This window comes from Solanum tuberosum, unplaced genomic scaffold, assembly GCF_000226075.1.
Source record: "Solanum tuberosum cultivar DM 1-3 516 R44 unplaced genomic scaffold, SolTub_3.0 scf00433, whole genome shotgun sequence".
NCBI lineage: Eukaryota > Viridiplantae > Streptophyta > Magnoliopsida > Solanales > Solanaceae > Solanum > Solanum tuberosum.
In genome coordinates this window covers 148,370-166,062 of record NW_006239356.1, presented here as the reverse complement: position 1 = coordinate 166,062, position 17,693 = coordinate 148,370, and the positions used below count along the sequence as shown (strand labels likewise).

The 17,693-nt window shown below is 32.2% G+C and overlaps 2 protein-coding genes across 3 annotated transcripts in view; both read left to right on the top strand.

Moving 5' to 3' along the window:
• The first annotated feature begins 4,027 nt into the window (after positions 1-4,027).
• On the top strand, positions 4,028-5,695 carry LOC102593322 (3-ketoacyl-CoA synthase 3-like). The gene has a single exon (XM_006363328.2). The coding sequence runs from the start codon at positions 4,111-4,113 to the stop codon at positions 5,509-5,511; it is 1,401 nt and encodes a 466-aa protein (XP_006363390.1). The 5' UTR covers positions 4,028-4,110; the 3' UTR covers positions 5,512-5,695.
• A 7,573-nt stretch (positions 5,696-13,268) lies between these two features.
• LOC102580257 (nudix hydrolase 9) overlaps positions 13,269-17,693 on the top strand; it is a 7,637-nt gene continuing 3,212 nt past the window's right edge. The window contains exons 1-7 of one of the 2 annotated variants that reach the window (XM_006363291.2): positions 13,269-13,418; positions 13,501-13,575; positions 14,279-14,335; positions 14,581-14,663; positions 15,583-15,641; positions 16,759-16,907; positions 17,327-17,470. In XM_006363291.2, the coding sequence (XP_006363353.1) occupies positions 13,338-13,418; positions 13,501-13,575; positions 14,279-14,335; positions 14,581-14,663; positions 15,583-15,641; positions 16,759-16,907; positions 17,327-17,470 (648 nt within the window). In that variant the 5' untranslated portion in view covers positions 13,269-13,337. The remainder of the gene's footprint in view (positions 13,419-13,500; positions 13,576-14,278; positions 14,336-14,580; positions 14,664-15,582; positions 15,642-16,758; positions 16,908-17,326; positions 17,471-17,693) is intronic. The other variant, XM_006363290.2, reaches the window with a different exon arrangement.

Here is a 17,693-nt window from a genome sequence, read left to right as displayed (position 1 = left end):
ACATTGCTATGCCAACACTGTTCTTCTATTTTTTATCTGTTGTTGATTCTGTTTTTGCTTTCATACATACAAATTTGGTTATGCTTGTACAGTTTATATGTTACAGAACTGAATGATATAATAATTGAATGACAACCACAACAAAACAGAATACCAGCAGGACAAATGTAGTGTAACACAACATGAATAGGTACAAAATTAAGCAAGAGATTGCATGTTCGAGCTATTTTGAAGAAAAAGCATATAGAGTTAGGAGGATTTTAGATGCAGCCGAACGATTTTAGTGGCAAATGCAACAAAGCACGACGAAACAACAGATGCAATATCCATGATTGAAATATAGCCACAGAATATGCAGAAGGTTAGACTGGGAAACCTGTGTCATATATGGTTAAATACCTAAATCATGCATTCGGCTACATGAGAAGAAGCTGAAGTCATTTGAGAGCAGCCGAATGACAAGGCAATATTGAGAAAGTCTTAGGAAGACATTTGTGTGACATGAAGAAAACAGCGGAAGTTAAGGTGGTGATATAAAATTTTATCAGAGTCTTTCTAATATAAAGGGCTGTGGAGTACGGGTTGTTAAGACAAGAGAGTGTTGGTCGGATAATAATGACCTATGACTAATGAGTGTGATCAAGACTCGTTATAAGGAAAGGAATTCATCATAAGTATTGAGACACAATGATAAGTCTATTTTAAAATTTGTAATTGAAAGTTTTAAATTAAATCTTTTTTTTATATGAAAATATTATTTTTATTTAGAAGCATTATAATGGTTAAGATGACTTTAAATTTGAATATAAATATCGAAGAGGGAATAAGAAATAATGATATACAGAAGAGAAGGGGTTTGCAGAAATGTGTTTTTTTTTGTATTGGTATTTAAAGGTTATTTGCAATTTATTTTTCCTATGTTTAATGATAAAATTTGAATTTAGAATATCCCTAAGGTTGGAGATGCCCTTAGTTGAGTGTCAAATATAGTAAAGCAATATTGATAATTATGACATGAATATTATAATAAATCAATAAGATTTTACCCTATATTCAATCTATAGTTATTATGTTGGTCAAACTTACAGACTCTTTCAATTGTTATGGTTTCAAGTTTAATAGCAGTATCACACAAATTATGACAAGCAGAGAAAATTTAATGTTATGTGTAAAATATTTGGAAATTACTCATAAATCATATTGGAGTAATATAAATTCTTCTATTTGTGTGATACTGCTATTACATAGTAATATGTTAACATAATGTAGAATTAAGGATTATCAAATGGCTGCAGTATTTACCTTGTAGGGATTACGCAGAAATTGCCTAGCCAGTGCTTCAACCTCCTTGGGCCAAGTGGCACTTAAATACAACGTTTGTCTATCTGGTCTAATCTGCAGCAGCATCAAAAAATACGTTAAGCTCAGATTTGAAGCTTCTGTCAGCGGAATTTGAAGAATGATATAATAATTGAAAGACAACCACAACAAAACAGAATACGAACAAGACAAATGTAGTGTAACACAACATGAAGATGTACAAAATTAAGCAAGAGATTGCATTTTCGAGCTATTGTGAACAAAAAGCATATACAGTTAGGAGGATTTGAGACGCAACTAAATCATTTTAGTGGCAAATGCAACAAAGCAAGATGAAGCAACAGATGCAATATCCGTGTTTGAAATATAGCCACAGAATATGCCGAATATTAGACTGTGAAACCTGTGTCATATGTAACAGAATGAAGAACAGGAAAAAAGCAGAAGAACAGTGTTGGTATAGCAATGTGTTTGACAGCATTAGAATTAAGTCAATATCAGCTGAATTTAACAGAAGAGGAACAAACAACAATAGGTGCACGAAGTTGATGTGGTAAAAGTAAGATGTACTTTTTTTGGAAAAGATTGGGGCAATATATTCGCTATTGAACTTTATCGCCGCAGTGAATAACAAGAACATGTGCATTGGACAGCATGCAGCTCTACCTAAGACTTGTGAATGAAAAAGCCAAAGGGAAGCATTTGTAGCATATGAATGAAGTATTAACGATGAATTTTTTCCGAGTTGCACAGACTGCCATAGAACAAGGAGAATAATGTTCATCCAATCAGTATATACAGACAGAAGCAGTGATGTAAACTTTCATAATGTTTTCGGCAGTTAAATTTTGAGAAAAGATGAGCAAGCACAATAAGAGTATAGTTCTGTGTAAAAATGAGAACAAAGTGAATATATTATTAAGAGAAGACATGAAATATAGAAAGATCTGTAAAGATAATAAATAAATTTGAAGCAGTAATTTTGAGACTATCAAAAAAGAAAGCAGGCTAACAAAAGAATACATGAATGCTGACTCCACAAGTATAAATAGGAGAGAATAAAGCAGTAAAGACTTTCAACTATAACATAACGAAAGACGAAAAAGAGTGTGCATATCAGTAAGAAGACAAAAGGTATCCCAAAACTGAAGAGTACAAAGCTGTGAAATTGAAAGCATAAACAATAGACAAAAGAGAAAAGTCGAAACCGTTGAAAGCGGAAGGTTCTAAGCAGTGAAAGTGTGAAAGGGGCTTTTGCGGTTTGGACGGGTTGTGGTGGTTGGATGACAAAGATAGTGCAAGAGACAAATGCATGCAATTATAGTTCGTTTTGACCGATTTGTGGTACTACCGCAGAAAAAGCGAAATGCTATTTGTGTTTTGTTCGACGGTAAGTTTTAGGTATTTCTGTGTTGCTGAGCATGTAAATCGCTGATTGTAGCTATATCTACGCAAGACCAATTAGCAATCGGAGAAAGTTAGGTTAAATGATAAAGAAATACCTGCGCAGCGCATCCGAAGCAAACCAAAATGTCGACGAAAGCTTCAGTCAGAAATTGAAACTGTGCAGACTAACAGAAGAAGCTGCAGAAACGATGGATCGGCCATTGAAGAGCTAAGCTGTACAGAAAGCAGAGTTGAGAAAATGGACGGAGCTTACGAAGGAGGCGACGAAAAACCCTTACGAAATTGTGAGAGGGTAGTAGGAAAGTTCTAGAGAAAGTGAAAGGGAAATGGGACAGCTGTCTTTTGAGAAATGAAAAAGGAGCAACTGAACGTACCATCAGTACTGCCCTTAGTACAACCCCAAGATGCAGTGTTGGTCCTTTTGAAGTCCCATTTCTAAATAAGGGTAATATATAATGTCCTTTAATCTTGTAGTTTTATACAGGTGGAAAGTTAGTTAAGAATTAAAAAATTAACATGAAAGAAAGAAAATTAACTTAGGCGGATGCCTCATTTTTAAAGGCATTAAAGCTGCTCCTAGCAAAGACGAGAAGATATTAAAATGACATGATAAGGCAAGTAAAATTTAGCGAACGCCTAGCTTTGCTTATCATCTTATAATTTTCACATATTTACTTCATATTTTGAATCCCCCAATATACAGATGCAACTCTTTTTAGTTTTCTCTTGTCTTATTTTTTCAAGTTGTTAATTACTTCGATGAAAGATACATGTTCCATCTTAATATATACACATAGTTTCTCCCTAAAAATTGCCAAATCCATAATTTTAGCTACACTAAATTAAATAACTTTAGTACATATTAAGGGTTCTACTTAACTCAAACTAAAAATATGAAATGGAGAGAGTTGTGATTTTAGGGGATGTTTTTGTTAATTTAGAAAGTTGATAGAAGTTAATCTTTCATTGTCACATATCTATTGTGTGTATAAAATATGAATATTTAAGAAAGATTGTAACATTCACGCACCGATTAGTTGGCGTGCCTGGTGGGACTTGGCAGTAGACAATATCATATGCTACGTACAATGACATTTAGTCTTTGCTTGGCCCCTAGAAAATAGGAGTACTCTTTATCATTATCATAATTAACCAGCTCTCGATGGAAACATTTAGTCCTTGCTTGACCCTAATAAAATAGGAGTACTCTTTATCAGTATCATAACATCTTGATAGGAATAAATGGAGCTTATATCACAAGGTAGTCACATGCATGTGCAACTTGGATCCTCCTATTTATACTTAAACTTCAAATTAGATTTCTCATTCAACAAAAAATAAAACACTAGAAGTGTGCAATTTGCTCCACCTTTGTTATTTCTCATGGATCTCATTTCCAATTTGTTCTATGGTCTTCCTTTATTATACATTCTCTATTTAATATGGAAGATTATCGATCGAAAAAGACACCAAAATTGTTACATTTTGGACTATGAATGTCACAAGCCAACCGATGATCGAATGCTTAGCACAAAATTTTCAGGGGAAATAATTATGAGGAACAAAAACCTTGGCCTAAATGAGTATAAGTTCCTCTTGAAAGCTGCCGTTAGCTCAGGCATTGGTGAACAAACATATGCACCAAGAATGGTGTTTCATGGTCGTGAAGCATGTCCTACTTACGAAGATGGTATCTTGGAGATGGAAGAGTTTTTCCATGATAGCATTGACAAGCTCTTCAAGAGAAACAAAATTTCCCCTTGTGAAATTGATGTACTCGTAGTGAATATATCAATGTTAGCTACTATGCCATCTATGGCTGCACGAATAATCAATTACTATAAGTTGAGGGAAGACATCAAGGTGTATAACCTCACTGGGATGGGGTGTAGTGCTAGTCTCATATCACTAAATATCATCGAAAATATCTTCAAGAATGAGAAGAACAAGGTTGCACTTGTGGTGACATCAGAGTCCTTGAGTCCAAATTGGTACTCGGGGAGTGATAGATCTATGATTCTATCTAATTGTTTGTTTAGGTCAGGAGGTTGCGCGATTTTATTGACAAACAAATTGTCTTTAAAAAACAAAGCCATGTTCAAATTGAAGCAACTAGTTAGGGTACATCATGGTGCAAAAGATGAAGCCTATGATAGTTGTGCACAAAGGGAGGATAATCAAGGTAACACAGGGTTCCACCTTGATAAAAAACTACCAAAGGCCGCGTCACGTGCACTAGTCGATAATTTGAAACAAATAGCACCCTTGATCCTTCCTATAAGGGAGCTACTTAGATATTCAATCGCGATATTTATGAAAAAAATGAATTGGAGCTCAACAAAAGGAGGACCTAAGCCAATGATCAATTTCAAAACAGGTGTAGATCATATTTGTCTACATACTGGAGGAAAAGCAGTAATTGATGGTGTTGGTGCAAATTTGAACTTAAGTGAGCATGATTTAGAGCCAGCAAGAATGACATTACATAGATTTGGTAACACTTCAGCAAGTAGCCTTTGGTATGTGTTAGGGTACATGGAGGCCAAAAAAAGGTTAAAGAAAGGTGATACAATGCTTATGATTAGCTTTGGAGCAGGATTTAAGTGTAATAGTTGTTTATGGGAAGTGTTAAGAGATTTGGATGATGGAAATGTGTGGAAAGATTGCATTGATAATTATCCACCTAAAACTATAGTGAATCCTTTCATGGCACAATTTGGATGGCTACATGATCATGAAGATCCGGACACCTTCACTATTCCAGATGATTATTTTATCTCTTGAGTTTTGTTTTTTGTTTAAAAAAATAAAATTGTCTTTTTTCTTGCTTGAAAAAGAACAATATCATACTATTGTTCTTAGTATTTTACTATTTTTGTTCTTTTTTTTCTTATTGGTTAGACACATTGTTGTTGGTTTAAGTCAGCTCAAAGATATTATTAAGTGATGTTCAATGTTTTGTACCAAATTTGCAAGTATGTTTTTCGAAAATATTTTTTATTTTCTTAAAAAATATTTATTAGGAAAATAAGTAGATTTTTTTATGTTTGATACATAAGTAAAAACTAATTCAATATGATCTAGACAGTATAGGGGCGTGGTACTACTAAAATAAAAGTCAAAACTTGACCCAAGGAGATTGGTTATCGGTAAAAATCGACCTTCGAAGGTCGGTTTTTTGAAAAGATTTTTTTTTTTTGGAAAATATCGACTTCATGAGGTGTCTTTTTGTAAATTCTTTTTGTTAAATATTGGTTTCTTTAAAAAAATATATGAAAAATAACATTTAAAGTCAATTTTATATAATAGTTATCGCAAAAAACAATCTCAGGAGGTCGGTGCCAAATACCTCTTTTGAGTTCTATTTTGACAGTTTTTTCGTAGTGTGAGGTTGGTGGGGATGACTGCTAGGGGTTGAGGTGATGAGGTGTGTTGGAGGACACAGTAAATGTGGAATTTTTGTTTTTCCTATTTTTACTAGGAAAGCTATTTTCCTTATTTCGGAAAAAATGATTTTTCTAAAAAAAGTGTTTTTCAAATATATTAGCAAATCGAACAATATAAAAAAAAATATTTTTCGAGGTACACTCTGAGAGATTTCCTAAGTTGTATGTAATTTCAGATGGTCTTTAATCTTTGCCTATACTATTCATTTTATAAAAATTGTTGTCCAAAGTACCTTTAACTATGACTTAATTTCGCTAGGCAAATATTTTTCCGAGAGCATAAGTTCAGTTCTATTTAATTCGCAAGGCAAACATTTATCCTTAATATTAAAAAATAAATCGTTTGGCACATGTTATGCCTATAAGACACACGTTCATACTACTGAACTTATATATATGCTCCCAAGACATAAGTTCATTGTATAATTTTTTAAGGTATAATGTTCTAAATCTGACACGTTCAAATTTACAAAAAACTTATGCCATAAGATCCAAGATATGTCTAAGGCGGAAAAAAAGAGGCAAGCCATGGGTTATATATGTCTTATAAGGTATAAGTTCAGTGTATGAACTTTTTTAAGTGTAATATTTTAAAGGGAAAAAAGATAAATATATCCTCGAACTATCGTAAATGGTATGCAAATATCCTCCGTCATACTTTTGGGACATTGGTGTCTCTGCCGTCCAAAAACTAGAGCATATATATCCTTTATACTAACGGACATACACGTGTCATAATCTTATCCACCGATCCGACATTTATCGATGGATAAGATTGTGCCACGTGTCCGTATTTAGTTTTCCGTTAGAGTGAAGGACATATATGCTCTAGTTTTTTGACGACATGGTTACCAATGTCCCAAAAGTATGACGAAGGATATCTGCATACCATTTACGATAATTCGAGGTATAGTTGTCCTTTTTCCCTATTTTAAAATTGAACTTATGCTTTATAGGACATAATTTGTGTTCAATGGATTTTTTTTGCCTTGTGAATTTTTCTTTGCTTGTGATTTATATGCTTTGATATTAGGGATATTTTTGTCTGCATTTTTATTTCTTAACGTGTTGAAGGAAAAATACTAAAGACCGCAAATCCATCCCCCAACTAGAGGTGGATCCATCCCTCTAGGTGGGGTGCACATACACCTGTTAACTTCAGAAAAAATTTCAAATCAAGCTTGAGTGTTTATGTCATTGTTTTTATTTTAAGTTTATCTTAGAGCTCATATTTAAGCTAAGGTAATATTAGTGCATCCAAAGTCTTCAAATTCTAGGTTCGTCTCTGCCACAACCCGTTTACCCCTCACACTATATATGTATATTGACTCACTCATTTCTACCTACTTCCCCTTAAAAGGCATTTATTTTGTATCATGACTTTGTTATATGTCCAACTAAGACAATTTAAGATGCACAGGACAAACAAAACTGCAATGTTCAATCTAACCCCGACAGTCCCAGAGCAGCAATAAAAGTTGTTGTCCCGGTTATAGTTGAGTGATATGTATCTTATCATCGTTTATTAAAAATTTCAGGTTCAGGTCTTAAATTTGAAATCATCATAGTTAATTAGAAAGTATTTTATAACTTAATCAGATTCTACTACATGCGAATATAATGAGAAGAAAAAAAACATGAAAGTTGTGTGCCTTAGTCCTATTCTTAGAAATTTAAGTTGATGTTTGAAACCTAATTTTATCTCCCAACCAATTCTTCCTTTAAGAGTTTTTGCTTTTATGGTTATGCTCTCCACTTGGGCAGACCCTTGTAGTTATTAGTAGGTCCTTGTACTTTCTTCTGCTAGATAAATGGATTAAGCTTTTCTGAATATGTAGGCAACCTTTTCCAAGTTGACATGCAGTGCCGGAGCCACCTTTCGGCAAAAAATTATATGATTTATACATGGTTAAAATAACTTCTTTAGGTATATATAGTAGATGTCGAACCCCCTTCGACTACTTCGTGTATCTATTTTTTACGATTTTAAACTCCCTTATTGAAAATCCTGGCTCCGCCCCTGTTTACATGGAATGATGAGTTATAATAATATTGCTGAGCAAGTAGCAATGCACAATATCTAGCAAGTTGTTGTATCGGGCTTTTGCTCATTTATTCTTATCAGAAGATAATTTATTTAATTTGCATACGACATTCTTATTATAACACAAGCAAGGCATGGATCATCGTAAAAATATGATTGAAGGCTATTAAGTTACTGATTTCGATCTATTTGGCATATCGTAATATGGGAGTTCTGTTATTTTGAAGGATGTACAAATTCATAGCATATTAGCCTCACAAATAATTTAAAACATTAAATTGTTAGAAAAAAACACATTTTTATCGATTTAATTGAATCTTTTCAGGTAGATTATCTCATGTACTTGTGAAGTACTATCGAAGAAATATGAATTAGTAAAGACGAATTCGACAGCTTAACAACAAAATCCGTTATTAATATCATTCAAAGACGATTTAGCTAAGTTAAAAAAGTTAAAGAAAGGGGGTGGGGGTGGGGGGGTTATGTATTATCCCTAAAAATATATTCTACATGATTCAAATTTCATTGTAACAAGCTAAGATTGTGAAGTCTCATTCTCCATTTACTAAGACGTTAGATACTTTAGTTAGTAACTTTGTCAATGAAAGATCCATTACCACACCATCATTAATCAAGTAAAAATTTTATGAAATCTTGTCACTGAATTCCATTTGGCCTTCATTAAGTAAAAGCACATTTAGCTTTTCAAATTTCATACTCCCTCTATCCCTAATTACTTGTTTATTTTTGAATTGATACATCTATTAAGAAAACAATTAATGACATAGTGAATTTATCATTTTACCCTTATTAATTATGAAATTGATGAAAAGTTCTACATTTTTCAAAGTAATTAATCATTTAATTGAGGATATAATAGGTAAAAAATAATTGTCCTTTCTTAATTTGTCAAAATGGACAAGTAATTAAAAATAACTATAAAAGAAAAAGTGGACAAGTAATTAGGGATAGATGGAGTATTACTTTTCTAGAAATAGGATATAATATAATGGTTAGATTGTCAATTCAATACACTTTAATTTTGACATACTTATCTCCAACCACTTGAGTCCAAAGATAATTAAAGTTTCAAGCCAAGTTGAAGTTATAAGTTGGATTAGGTTATGACTCGTTCAAATTTATTTTGATTTAAATTGATTAAAATTGGATTGCATCATGGTCCGTTTAATTTGACCTATTTAATTTCAAGCATATTAACATATTTATACTTATCTTTTATAATCATAATTTGAATTCCAACTCAAAATAATAATAATAATAATAATAATAAAAATATAAGTTTTTAATTTCAAAGTGGAAAATCACCAAATATTACCAACCAAATAAACATGTATTTAAGATAACTCACTCAACATGTATTATATGAGGAAAAAATACAGTTTGATTTCTTTTGGTTATTTTGATTTCAGAAAAGCAAAATTTTAATTTATAATTGTGATAGATAAATTCTAAAAGATATAAAGTAGATAGTAATTCATATATTTAATATGAAAAATACATTGCAACAATGTAAATAAAGACTCTTAAAAACAGGTTGGAATTAAAGATTAATTTGGGCTCAATTTTTCAGATTCTATTTAAAATAGGTTAAAGGTTGAATGAATTGAAATTGATTTAATTTAAATTATTGTAAGCTCAACCAATACAATTATAAATGAATAAATTAGAGAAAAGACCCAAAATAGTCCCTCATCTTTGGGTTAAGACTCAAAGTCATCCTTGAGTTTTCACATGGAGTATTAATAGTCTCTTATGTTTCCAATATTGGTGCACTTTTGGTCCTCCTTCAAAATTTTGTCTATTTTTTAACATTGATTTTATCCATAATTTATGTATGGAATGCTTAATCTTCATTTTATATATTTAGTAGAAATAATGACTCCATGTGAGAGATTGTGAGAAGAAAAACACCTTGTTTTGTTTAGTAAAAAATGTATTACAAGTAAAGTCGGGAGGTTCATCACGACGATTTCACGTGCAATAGTACAAATTTTTCTTTTCTTGCAATGTCATATTTTAAAATGTTCTTAGTTTAGCTGCAGTATTATTTCTACTGAACAGAACAATGTGTTATTCTTCTCACTTTCTCTCACATAGAGTTATTATTTATATTAAATATATAAAAAGACGATGGGACATTCCTTACATAAAATTATGGACAAAATTAATGTTAAAAAATAGGCAAAAGTTTAGGGAAGGAACAAAAGTGCACCAATATTGTAAACATGAAAGACTATTAGTGCTTCATGTGAAAACTCAAGAATGACTTTGAGTCTTAACCCAAAGATGAAATACTATTTTGGGTCTTCTCCCAAATAAATTACCTATATTTAATCTCATTTTAACGTCATTAGGAAGAGCATCATTAAAAAATGCATATAAGCATTAACTACTGATGTGACAATCCAATTTCTGAACGAGTTGAAATCGGCATTCGGTGGCACAACTTGATGTAACCTCCTAATAGATTTTTTTCCCTACCATATCATGTCATTCAAATTGTTATTTTTTTTAAAAAAAAAAACTTTTTAAATTACTCAAAAAAACTTTGATCTAAAAACATTTTACATGTTTGAACTTGTACATCTAGCATTGACATAAACCAACGGTAGGTCCCATAACTATATATAATTAGACATATATAGAAAGAAATATGATATGCATGACTTTAAAATTATAAACTAGGAATCCTGATATTTATGTTCTTAAATAGTCAAGGACGATCTCTATTTGATCGTTCGAGGCTCTATCGACATGTCATCATTATAGTGCCACATAAATCAAGATTCCTAATTAATATGTATGTATAATTATACTCGAGCATGAATAGTTTTAAGATGTCGAAAATCACCGAGGGTTATGAACCTTAGAGATCTTGAGACTCCAAAAACTAATAATAAACAATTGTTTGCACTGAACTCAAATTGGTGAACAATTCTCAATGAACGTTCATTTGATTTTGAAGTGGCTAAACTTTAAAACTTCATAATTTTTTCATTTGATTTTTAAGTGAGGAATTGACAAAGACATACAACTATGATATATAATTGGCAAAATATAGCCCAAATTAATTAGCAATTAATAGCCTAAAACAAAATTAGCACGTATTAGCCTAAAAGAAATAAACCAACTTTTATAGTTTTTCTTTTAATCATGTGCAACCAACCCGCATTAATTAAGGAGATGTGGGATTGTTTTTTCTTCCTTGTTTTTAACTCCTATAATTAAGGAAGTTAGCTTTTCAACTTCTTAAAATTCTCAAACTCAACTTTATTTAACTGACTATTTAAAAAAATATATTAACGCAATTTACAAAACACATAAAGATATATTTGATTGTAATTTTATGATTTTTTTTTTTTTTACCAATCAACAATACTTAGTTTATTATTAGAAAACTGATTGCCTTTATTAGAAAACTGATTGTCTACTTTTAAGAAGTGAAATATATATATTTATTAATTAACCCATTAAAAAAAGGTTACACCAACTTTTAAGGAATGAATTTTTTAAAATTCTTTAAATAACTTATTAAAAGATTGTGACTACTTTTAAGGTAAGAAAATGTATTATTAATGCTCTAACGTGTATTAATTATCACATAACCGATAATAATTAATCAAATAGCATTTTATTAGAAACTGTAATAATACATATGCATAAATTATACAATAATTAAAGTTGTGATTACATAATGTATACATAAAAAAATATGTATACACAAAAAAATATTCATAAAAATAGACGTGTAAATTTTATTGATGTATACAATAATTGTAGCATGTGTACATAAACTTTATATTGTATACATAAGAATATTACCATCAATTATACTTATTACTATAATGAATACAAGAATGAGATTAATATGATACATATATAAATTTTATTCATTAATTGTACATGTGATTTTGTTTATGTATACGGTAACTGCACTATGTATACATTAGTTCGTATTCATCGTGTATTCAGTGATTTGTATTCACATAATAAACTTGTATACTTTAATTTAAATTGAGATTGGAATTCATTGGTATACATTGGGTTGTATTCGTCAAAATCAACATTCTGATTTTTTACGAAGATCTAACGAGAATCTTTCTTACCCATGAAATTGAGAACAAAAATTTCAAAAAACTATTACCTGAATTTTCGCCAAATTTTTTTTAAAAACTTTAGTTCCACAAATCACGAATTTTCAAAATTAATGGGGCAAGAAATGCTACATAATTATATATTAAAAGAAATTATTGGAAGGAACAATAGATAAACATACAGTTATATCTGATTTGCATAGACAAAGTAAATTAAGGAGAATAAGAGAAAATTTAGAAGAGAAGCAAATATACATATGAAAAGGATTTTAGAAAGAAAACAAAAGAAGGTTGAATAACCTAAATTTTCGCAAAAACTTCAATTCTACAAATCATGAAATTCACAATTAATTGGACAAGAATAAGATTATATATAAAGATTATTTTTAGAAGTATTCATGAAAAAACATATTGTTATATCTGATTTTCATAAACAGATTGAATTAAGGAGAAGAATTGAAAATTAAGAAGAGAATCAAATATACGTATGAAAAGAATTCTGAAAAGAGAAAAAGTATACAAAAAAGAGAAGAACTCTATTTTAAAACTGTTGACAAAATAATTTTTTTAAAAAGGAGATAAAATAGGGATAATAAAACAATAAAAAAAATTTCAAGAAAAAAAAAAGCAACAATCAAACGTGTGTTTGAGAAAAATAAGGAGGACAAAAATACAATTTTAAAAAAGAAAAGAAAAATAATAATTCAATGCAAAATAAATAAAACAAAGTTTTTTTCTTGCTAAAAAATTAAAAGTGGGCTATTTATTGCTAATTTAGTCTATAGGGTGTCATGCTGTGCCATTTTTTCTTTTTAAGTGGCTAAACTTTAAAACTTTATTATTTTGGCTATTATTTAAATAAGAATCCAAAAAACAGTTATTTGTGCACTTCGGCCCGTAAAACTCGAACTACACCCGGCTGAGGCCCATTAACTCATCTTCTCCTACAATTTCACTGTACTTTGATCAATCGAGCGTCTGTGTGTGTTCGATCGGAGAGAACAAATGGAGGAGAAACTCAGCTGCGATGGAGGTCACGAATTCAAGCTGCTCTTCTCATGTCCTTCTGGTTTATCTCCTTCACAGGTTACTTTACCTTACTTATGTCTGTTTTTTTTTTCTCTGTATGCTCATTTTTTGTGATCTGAATTTGTTCATTTGGTATAAGGTGTCAGTTGTTTTCGATGAAGCATACGATAGGAATCTCCATCCCGATCATACTTTGGAGAAGTCTATTTCTGAGGTTGTGTTACGATTCTCTTACTTTTACCATATCTTTTCGTGTTTCTGCATTCATCTGACTTGCATTTTCACTATTGTTAACTTTTACCAAGTATCCTATCTTAGATTCATCAGTTAAAAGTTAAAACTACTTATTTTGTTGCAAAACGAAGGAATGAGGGGATTCGAAGGTGCAAGACATCAACATGTCTAATTGTTAGTGTGAAAAGTACAAAAGAAAATTTTCTAGCTTCTTTACCATGTGTAATCTGCATGCTCTACTCAGCTGGTCTGTACTCATCAATTAATGCTGCTTATTTTGTTCCAAAAAGAAGGAACAACAGGACGAAGGAGTGTGAGGTTAATGCAATTGTCAATATGAAATTGGACATTGATTCCTTGTCTTTTTCGAGTTAAAGTTAGACGTGAAGTACTATAGATCACAGTTTTTTAACAAAAGATGTGCAGGGAACATTTGAAAAACTTCGTAGTCAAGAAAAAATGTTTGACTACCGAATAGTTATGGTTTCATGCAAGAAGAAACAGAAAGCATACTTCACCAATGACACTAACTTTTGCTGATTGTAGGAATCATACTTGATAGAAAGCCCAAATATCAAAATGTAGTTTTCTCCACAATAGTCTGTACGATCAAAAGCTGTAATTATCACTTCTAGCAATACCAAATTTGTTCTGAATCTTTTGATTGGTGTAAGGTTTGTTAGATATGGGATGCAAGAGTTCAACAAAGTTCATCACTTTACAATGGAACGAAGTTCAGGGTATGCTGCACTATTTTGCCATTGCATCTGTTCTACTTTTAATTCTGAATAACGGAGCGTTGAATATTATCTGTTCAATCTAGAATTTGGATAGTTAGTGTTTGTCACTCACTTTTATGACCACAGTTGCAACTCACTTGTAAGAGAGTTTACCTGGTCATTTCTCGTTTATCAGATTCACCCAATAAGCTGCATATCCTTGATTTATACTTTCTAAGTTTTTCTTCTATATACTGATTTTACAGTACGGTGGGTACAACTTTAATGTAGAGAATGATCCCAAGCAACAACCTCACGTTTCCCTTCATCTTGGTCTGACAGATTATAGGTTCTTCTCTATCTTTCTTCTTCTTCTTTCCTTACTTCCATTATCATTTCATATAAGTATTTGTTTTTCCATTTGAAGTGCATGTGATGGAAAATTATAGTGATATACTCTGCCAGAGCAATTTGGACAAGCTAATTTGTAGTCCCAATCTTATCTCCAGAATGTCTGAACCAGGAATCATTCAATGTGATTTGTTCTATAGAGTACCCTCTTTCTTGTAGTTGGGAGTCAAAGAGAAATCTATTAATTACATCTGGCAGCATATTGAACCCTCCCTAGCCCATTTTTTAAGGTTTTCCACATTTTTGGTTAACGTCTGCAGTTAGTATTGCTGACATCACCGGTATTTAAAAAATAGGTATTGCAGAATGAAGATATTGATAGTGGTGACAACAAATTATTAACACTCTGGAATCCCAAATCAAAACTTTTTTTCTTACCAGAAGGTATCTGTTTAACTTTCAGCGTAGTTGTGGAAACTTCAAGATTTTCTATTTTACTAATTCTTCTTTATGCTGTCGAGGCACTACTTTTTTGCAAGGGATGCCATCTACTGTGAAATGGAGAATTAGATCTTTGATGTTGTATGCTCCCTGTCTTGAAAATCTAGGTTTACTTTCTGAAGTTTTGCTAATTTGTTTTCATACATATCAATCCTCCTTGCTTTTTTATTGATTTGTCATCTTCCCTGATTTCAATCGTATATTTTCTCATCAATAGCTATATGAGGCATCTTCCATACCACTGTTTATGTTCTTTATTTGTGTTGTTAAAATTTTGGGGTGAAAAACGAGAACTTGTAAATGTCTGCCATGTGCCGTCTACACTTTACTTGTATCCATGCATCTCCCCATAAAGAGGAAGAGCGAAAATAGAGAATCAAATGATCTTCTAACATTTGAAAAAAAATTCTCATCAGGACATTCGTGGGAACAAATTTAAGTCCTATGTGGGAAAGATTTCTTGTTCCATCTGAAGGTAAGCTTCCATGATACACAATTGGTTGTCTACCTTCCTTCTTACTGTTGGAAATGATTGTACTTGTACCTTGTATATCTCCAACATAACTGCTATATTGACATAATATTGATAGTGCGGAAATAGTAACAGATCCTAAATTCTAAGAACAAGAAATAAAGGATAGAAGATAGACACAAGGTACTAATCGACAACCATGGTTATATGAAAACTAAAACCTACAATTAAGAATCCAAAAACAAGCACCAAATCTATAAGATAACCCTCAAGAGGCAATTAATTCCTCGAGCAAGCAATCCACCTAAGATAACCCTCAAGAGGCAATGAAATCGTCAAGCAAGCAATCCCAAACATTGTTTAGCAACATAGGCCATAGCCCCACTCTCACAAGAGTTTCACTCTTCCAATTCATATAATCTGAAAATAATCTATGTCTAAATGAGCTGTTCTCCTCTATTTATAGTCCAGGCTAGCTATTACATAAACGCCCAAAAGTGGCACTTAAATATTTACAGAAACAGCCCATACGGGCTGCCCATGTAGTATGCGACGTAGCTTGCAGCGTCACATCTCCCTCTTGCGGTAGCATCCATCTCCGCAACTCCAGACAGTGAGCCTTAAAGCTTTAGGCTGAATGTGACTCGAAGTGCAGTCACATCAAACTTAGAATCTCATATCGCAAGTGAGCCCTTCTCCAAGTATTCCTCCAAGTGGAGTCTTGTACTTCCATTTTAGCAGGTTTTGAGCCTCAGGCCTTCATTCCAAGCTCCTTCGAAGTCTCTGAAGTAGCGACTTGATGCAAAGCTCTTGAATCCCTTAGCCCGGCTTGGTGTGCATGCATCATATATGAACTGCAATATAACCGCAACCTTTTTCTTATTTCTTTTGGTTTCCTCTTCTTTTCTCTTTTAAACATTCCAACATACAATCTACAGCTAATTTGATGCCTAAAGAATTCTAAAAAGTATGCAATTTCTTATGTGATGCAAAACGGCATGACATTTCAGAGAACCAGCACTTCGAGTATTCAAAAAGGGATGAATATGATTCTAACTGATATTCCAGGTTGAAAACCTATTTTTCATTTGTAGTAAGAGATTTAATTGGTTTTCTGCAGATGATTGTATACAGTGTCAGCACACATCAAGTCCTCTGGGTAATGGGGCAGTTGTGGAGACTTCTGACAGAAGAATACTTGTGCTTCAGAGAAGTAATAAAGTTGGAGAATTCCCTGGATATTTTGTTTTTCCTGGAGGCCATCCAGAGGTATCTCACTTCATGTAGTAAGGACAACTTTGATGGTAATGAATTTCTGATAAATATAAGCTTTCGCAATTCAAAATGGGAGAGGCAAAAATGGTTGCAACCCACCAAGCTACTCTTAACAATTTCATGTTGAAAATAACATCTGGACAGACCTTTTAGCTGAAACGTGATTTTAAGTTGGGTAACTTGTCATCTGTATTTCCTTAACTTCACCTGCTTTTAAGAAATCAGCATACTATTGTGTTATAGGGTTATTTAATTAGAATATCACCTAAGAGATTTTGAATGTGCGACTGCTTTCATGCAAATCACTCTTGTTTTGTGCCAAGATTTAGCTGTGGATTCTTTGTTTACCACGACCCAAATATGTCCAGGTAATAAGCAATGCATGGCATGATTATATTTTATGCTTTTAACAGCCCCAAGAAGTTGGAATAATCTCCCATGAAGGCTTCCAAGAGCTGAATCAATGTCACATGATTAACAGCAAAGTTTCTCAGGAAATGTTTGACAGCATTGTCCGTGAAGTTGTTGAAGAAATTGGAGCTCCTGCAGATTCCCTCGTAAGCGGTGATTTTTGTTACTCTAATCGCCATATTTCTTTCTTTCATGTATAACCTTTCCAATTTGTTATAGGAAGTAAAAATACTAATTGGGAGAAAGGGTACTTACTTTGTTGATAGTGACACTTCCGACCTTTTCTTTTCTCTTATTTTCTCTCTTCTCTATTATTTATTTGCTTCCTTTTCTTCTTTTATTTTGCTTGGGGGGGGGGGGGGGGTTTTT

Coding starts and splice junctions, on each gene's coding strand:
- LOC102593322 (XM_006363328.2), top strand. CDS start 4,111: ATGGATCTCATTTCCAATTTGTTCTATGGTCTTCCTTTATTATACATT.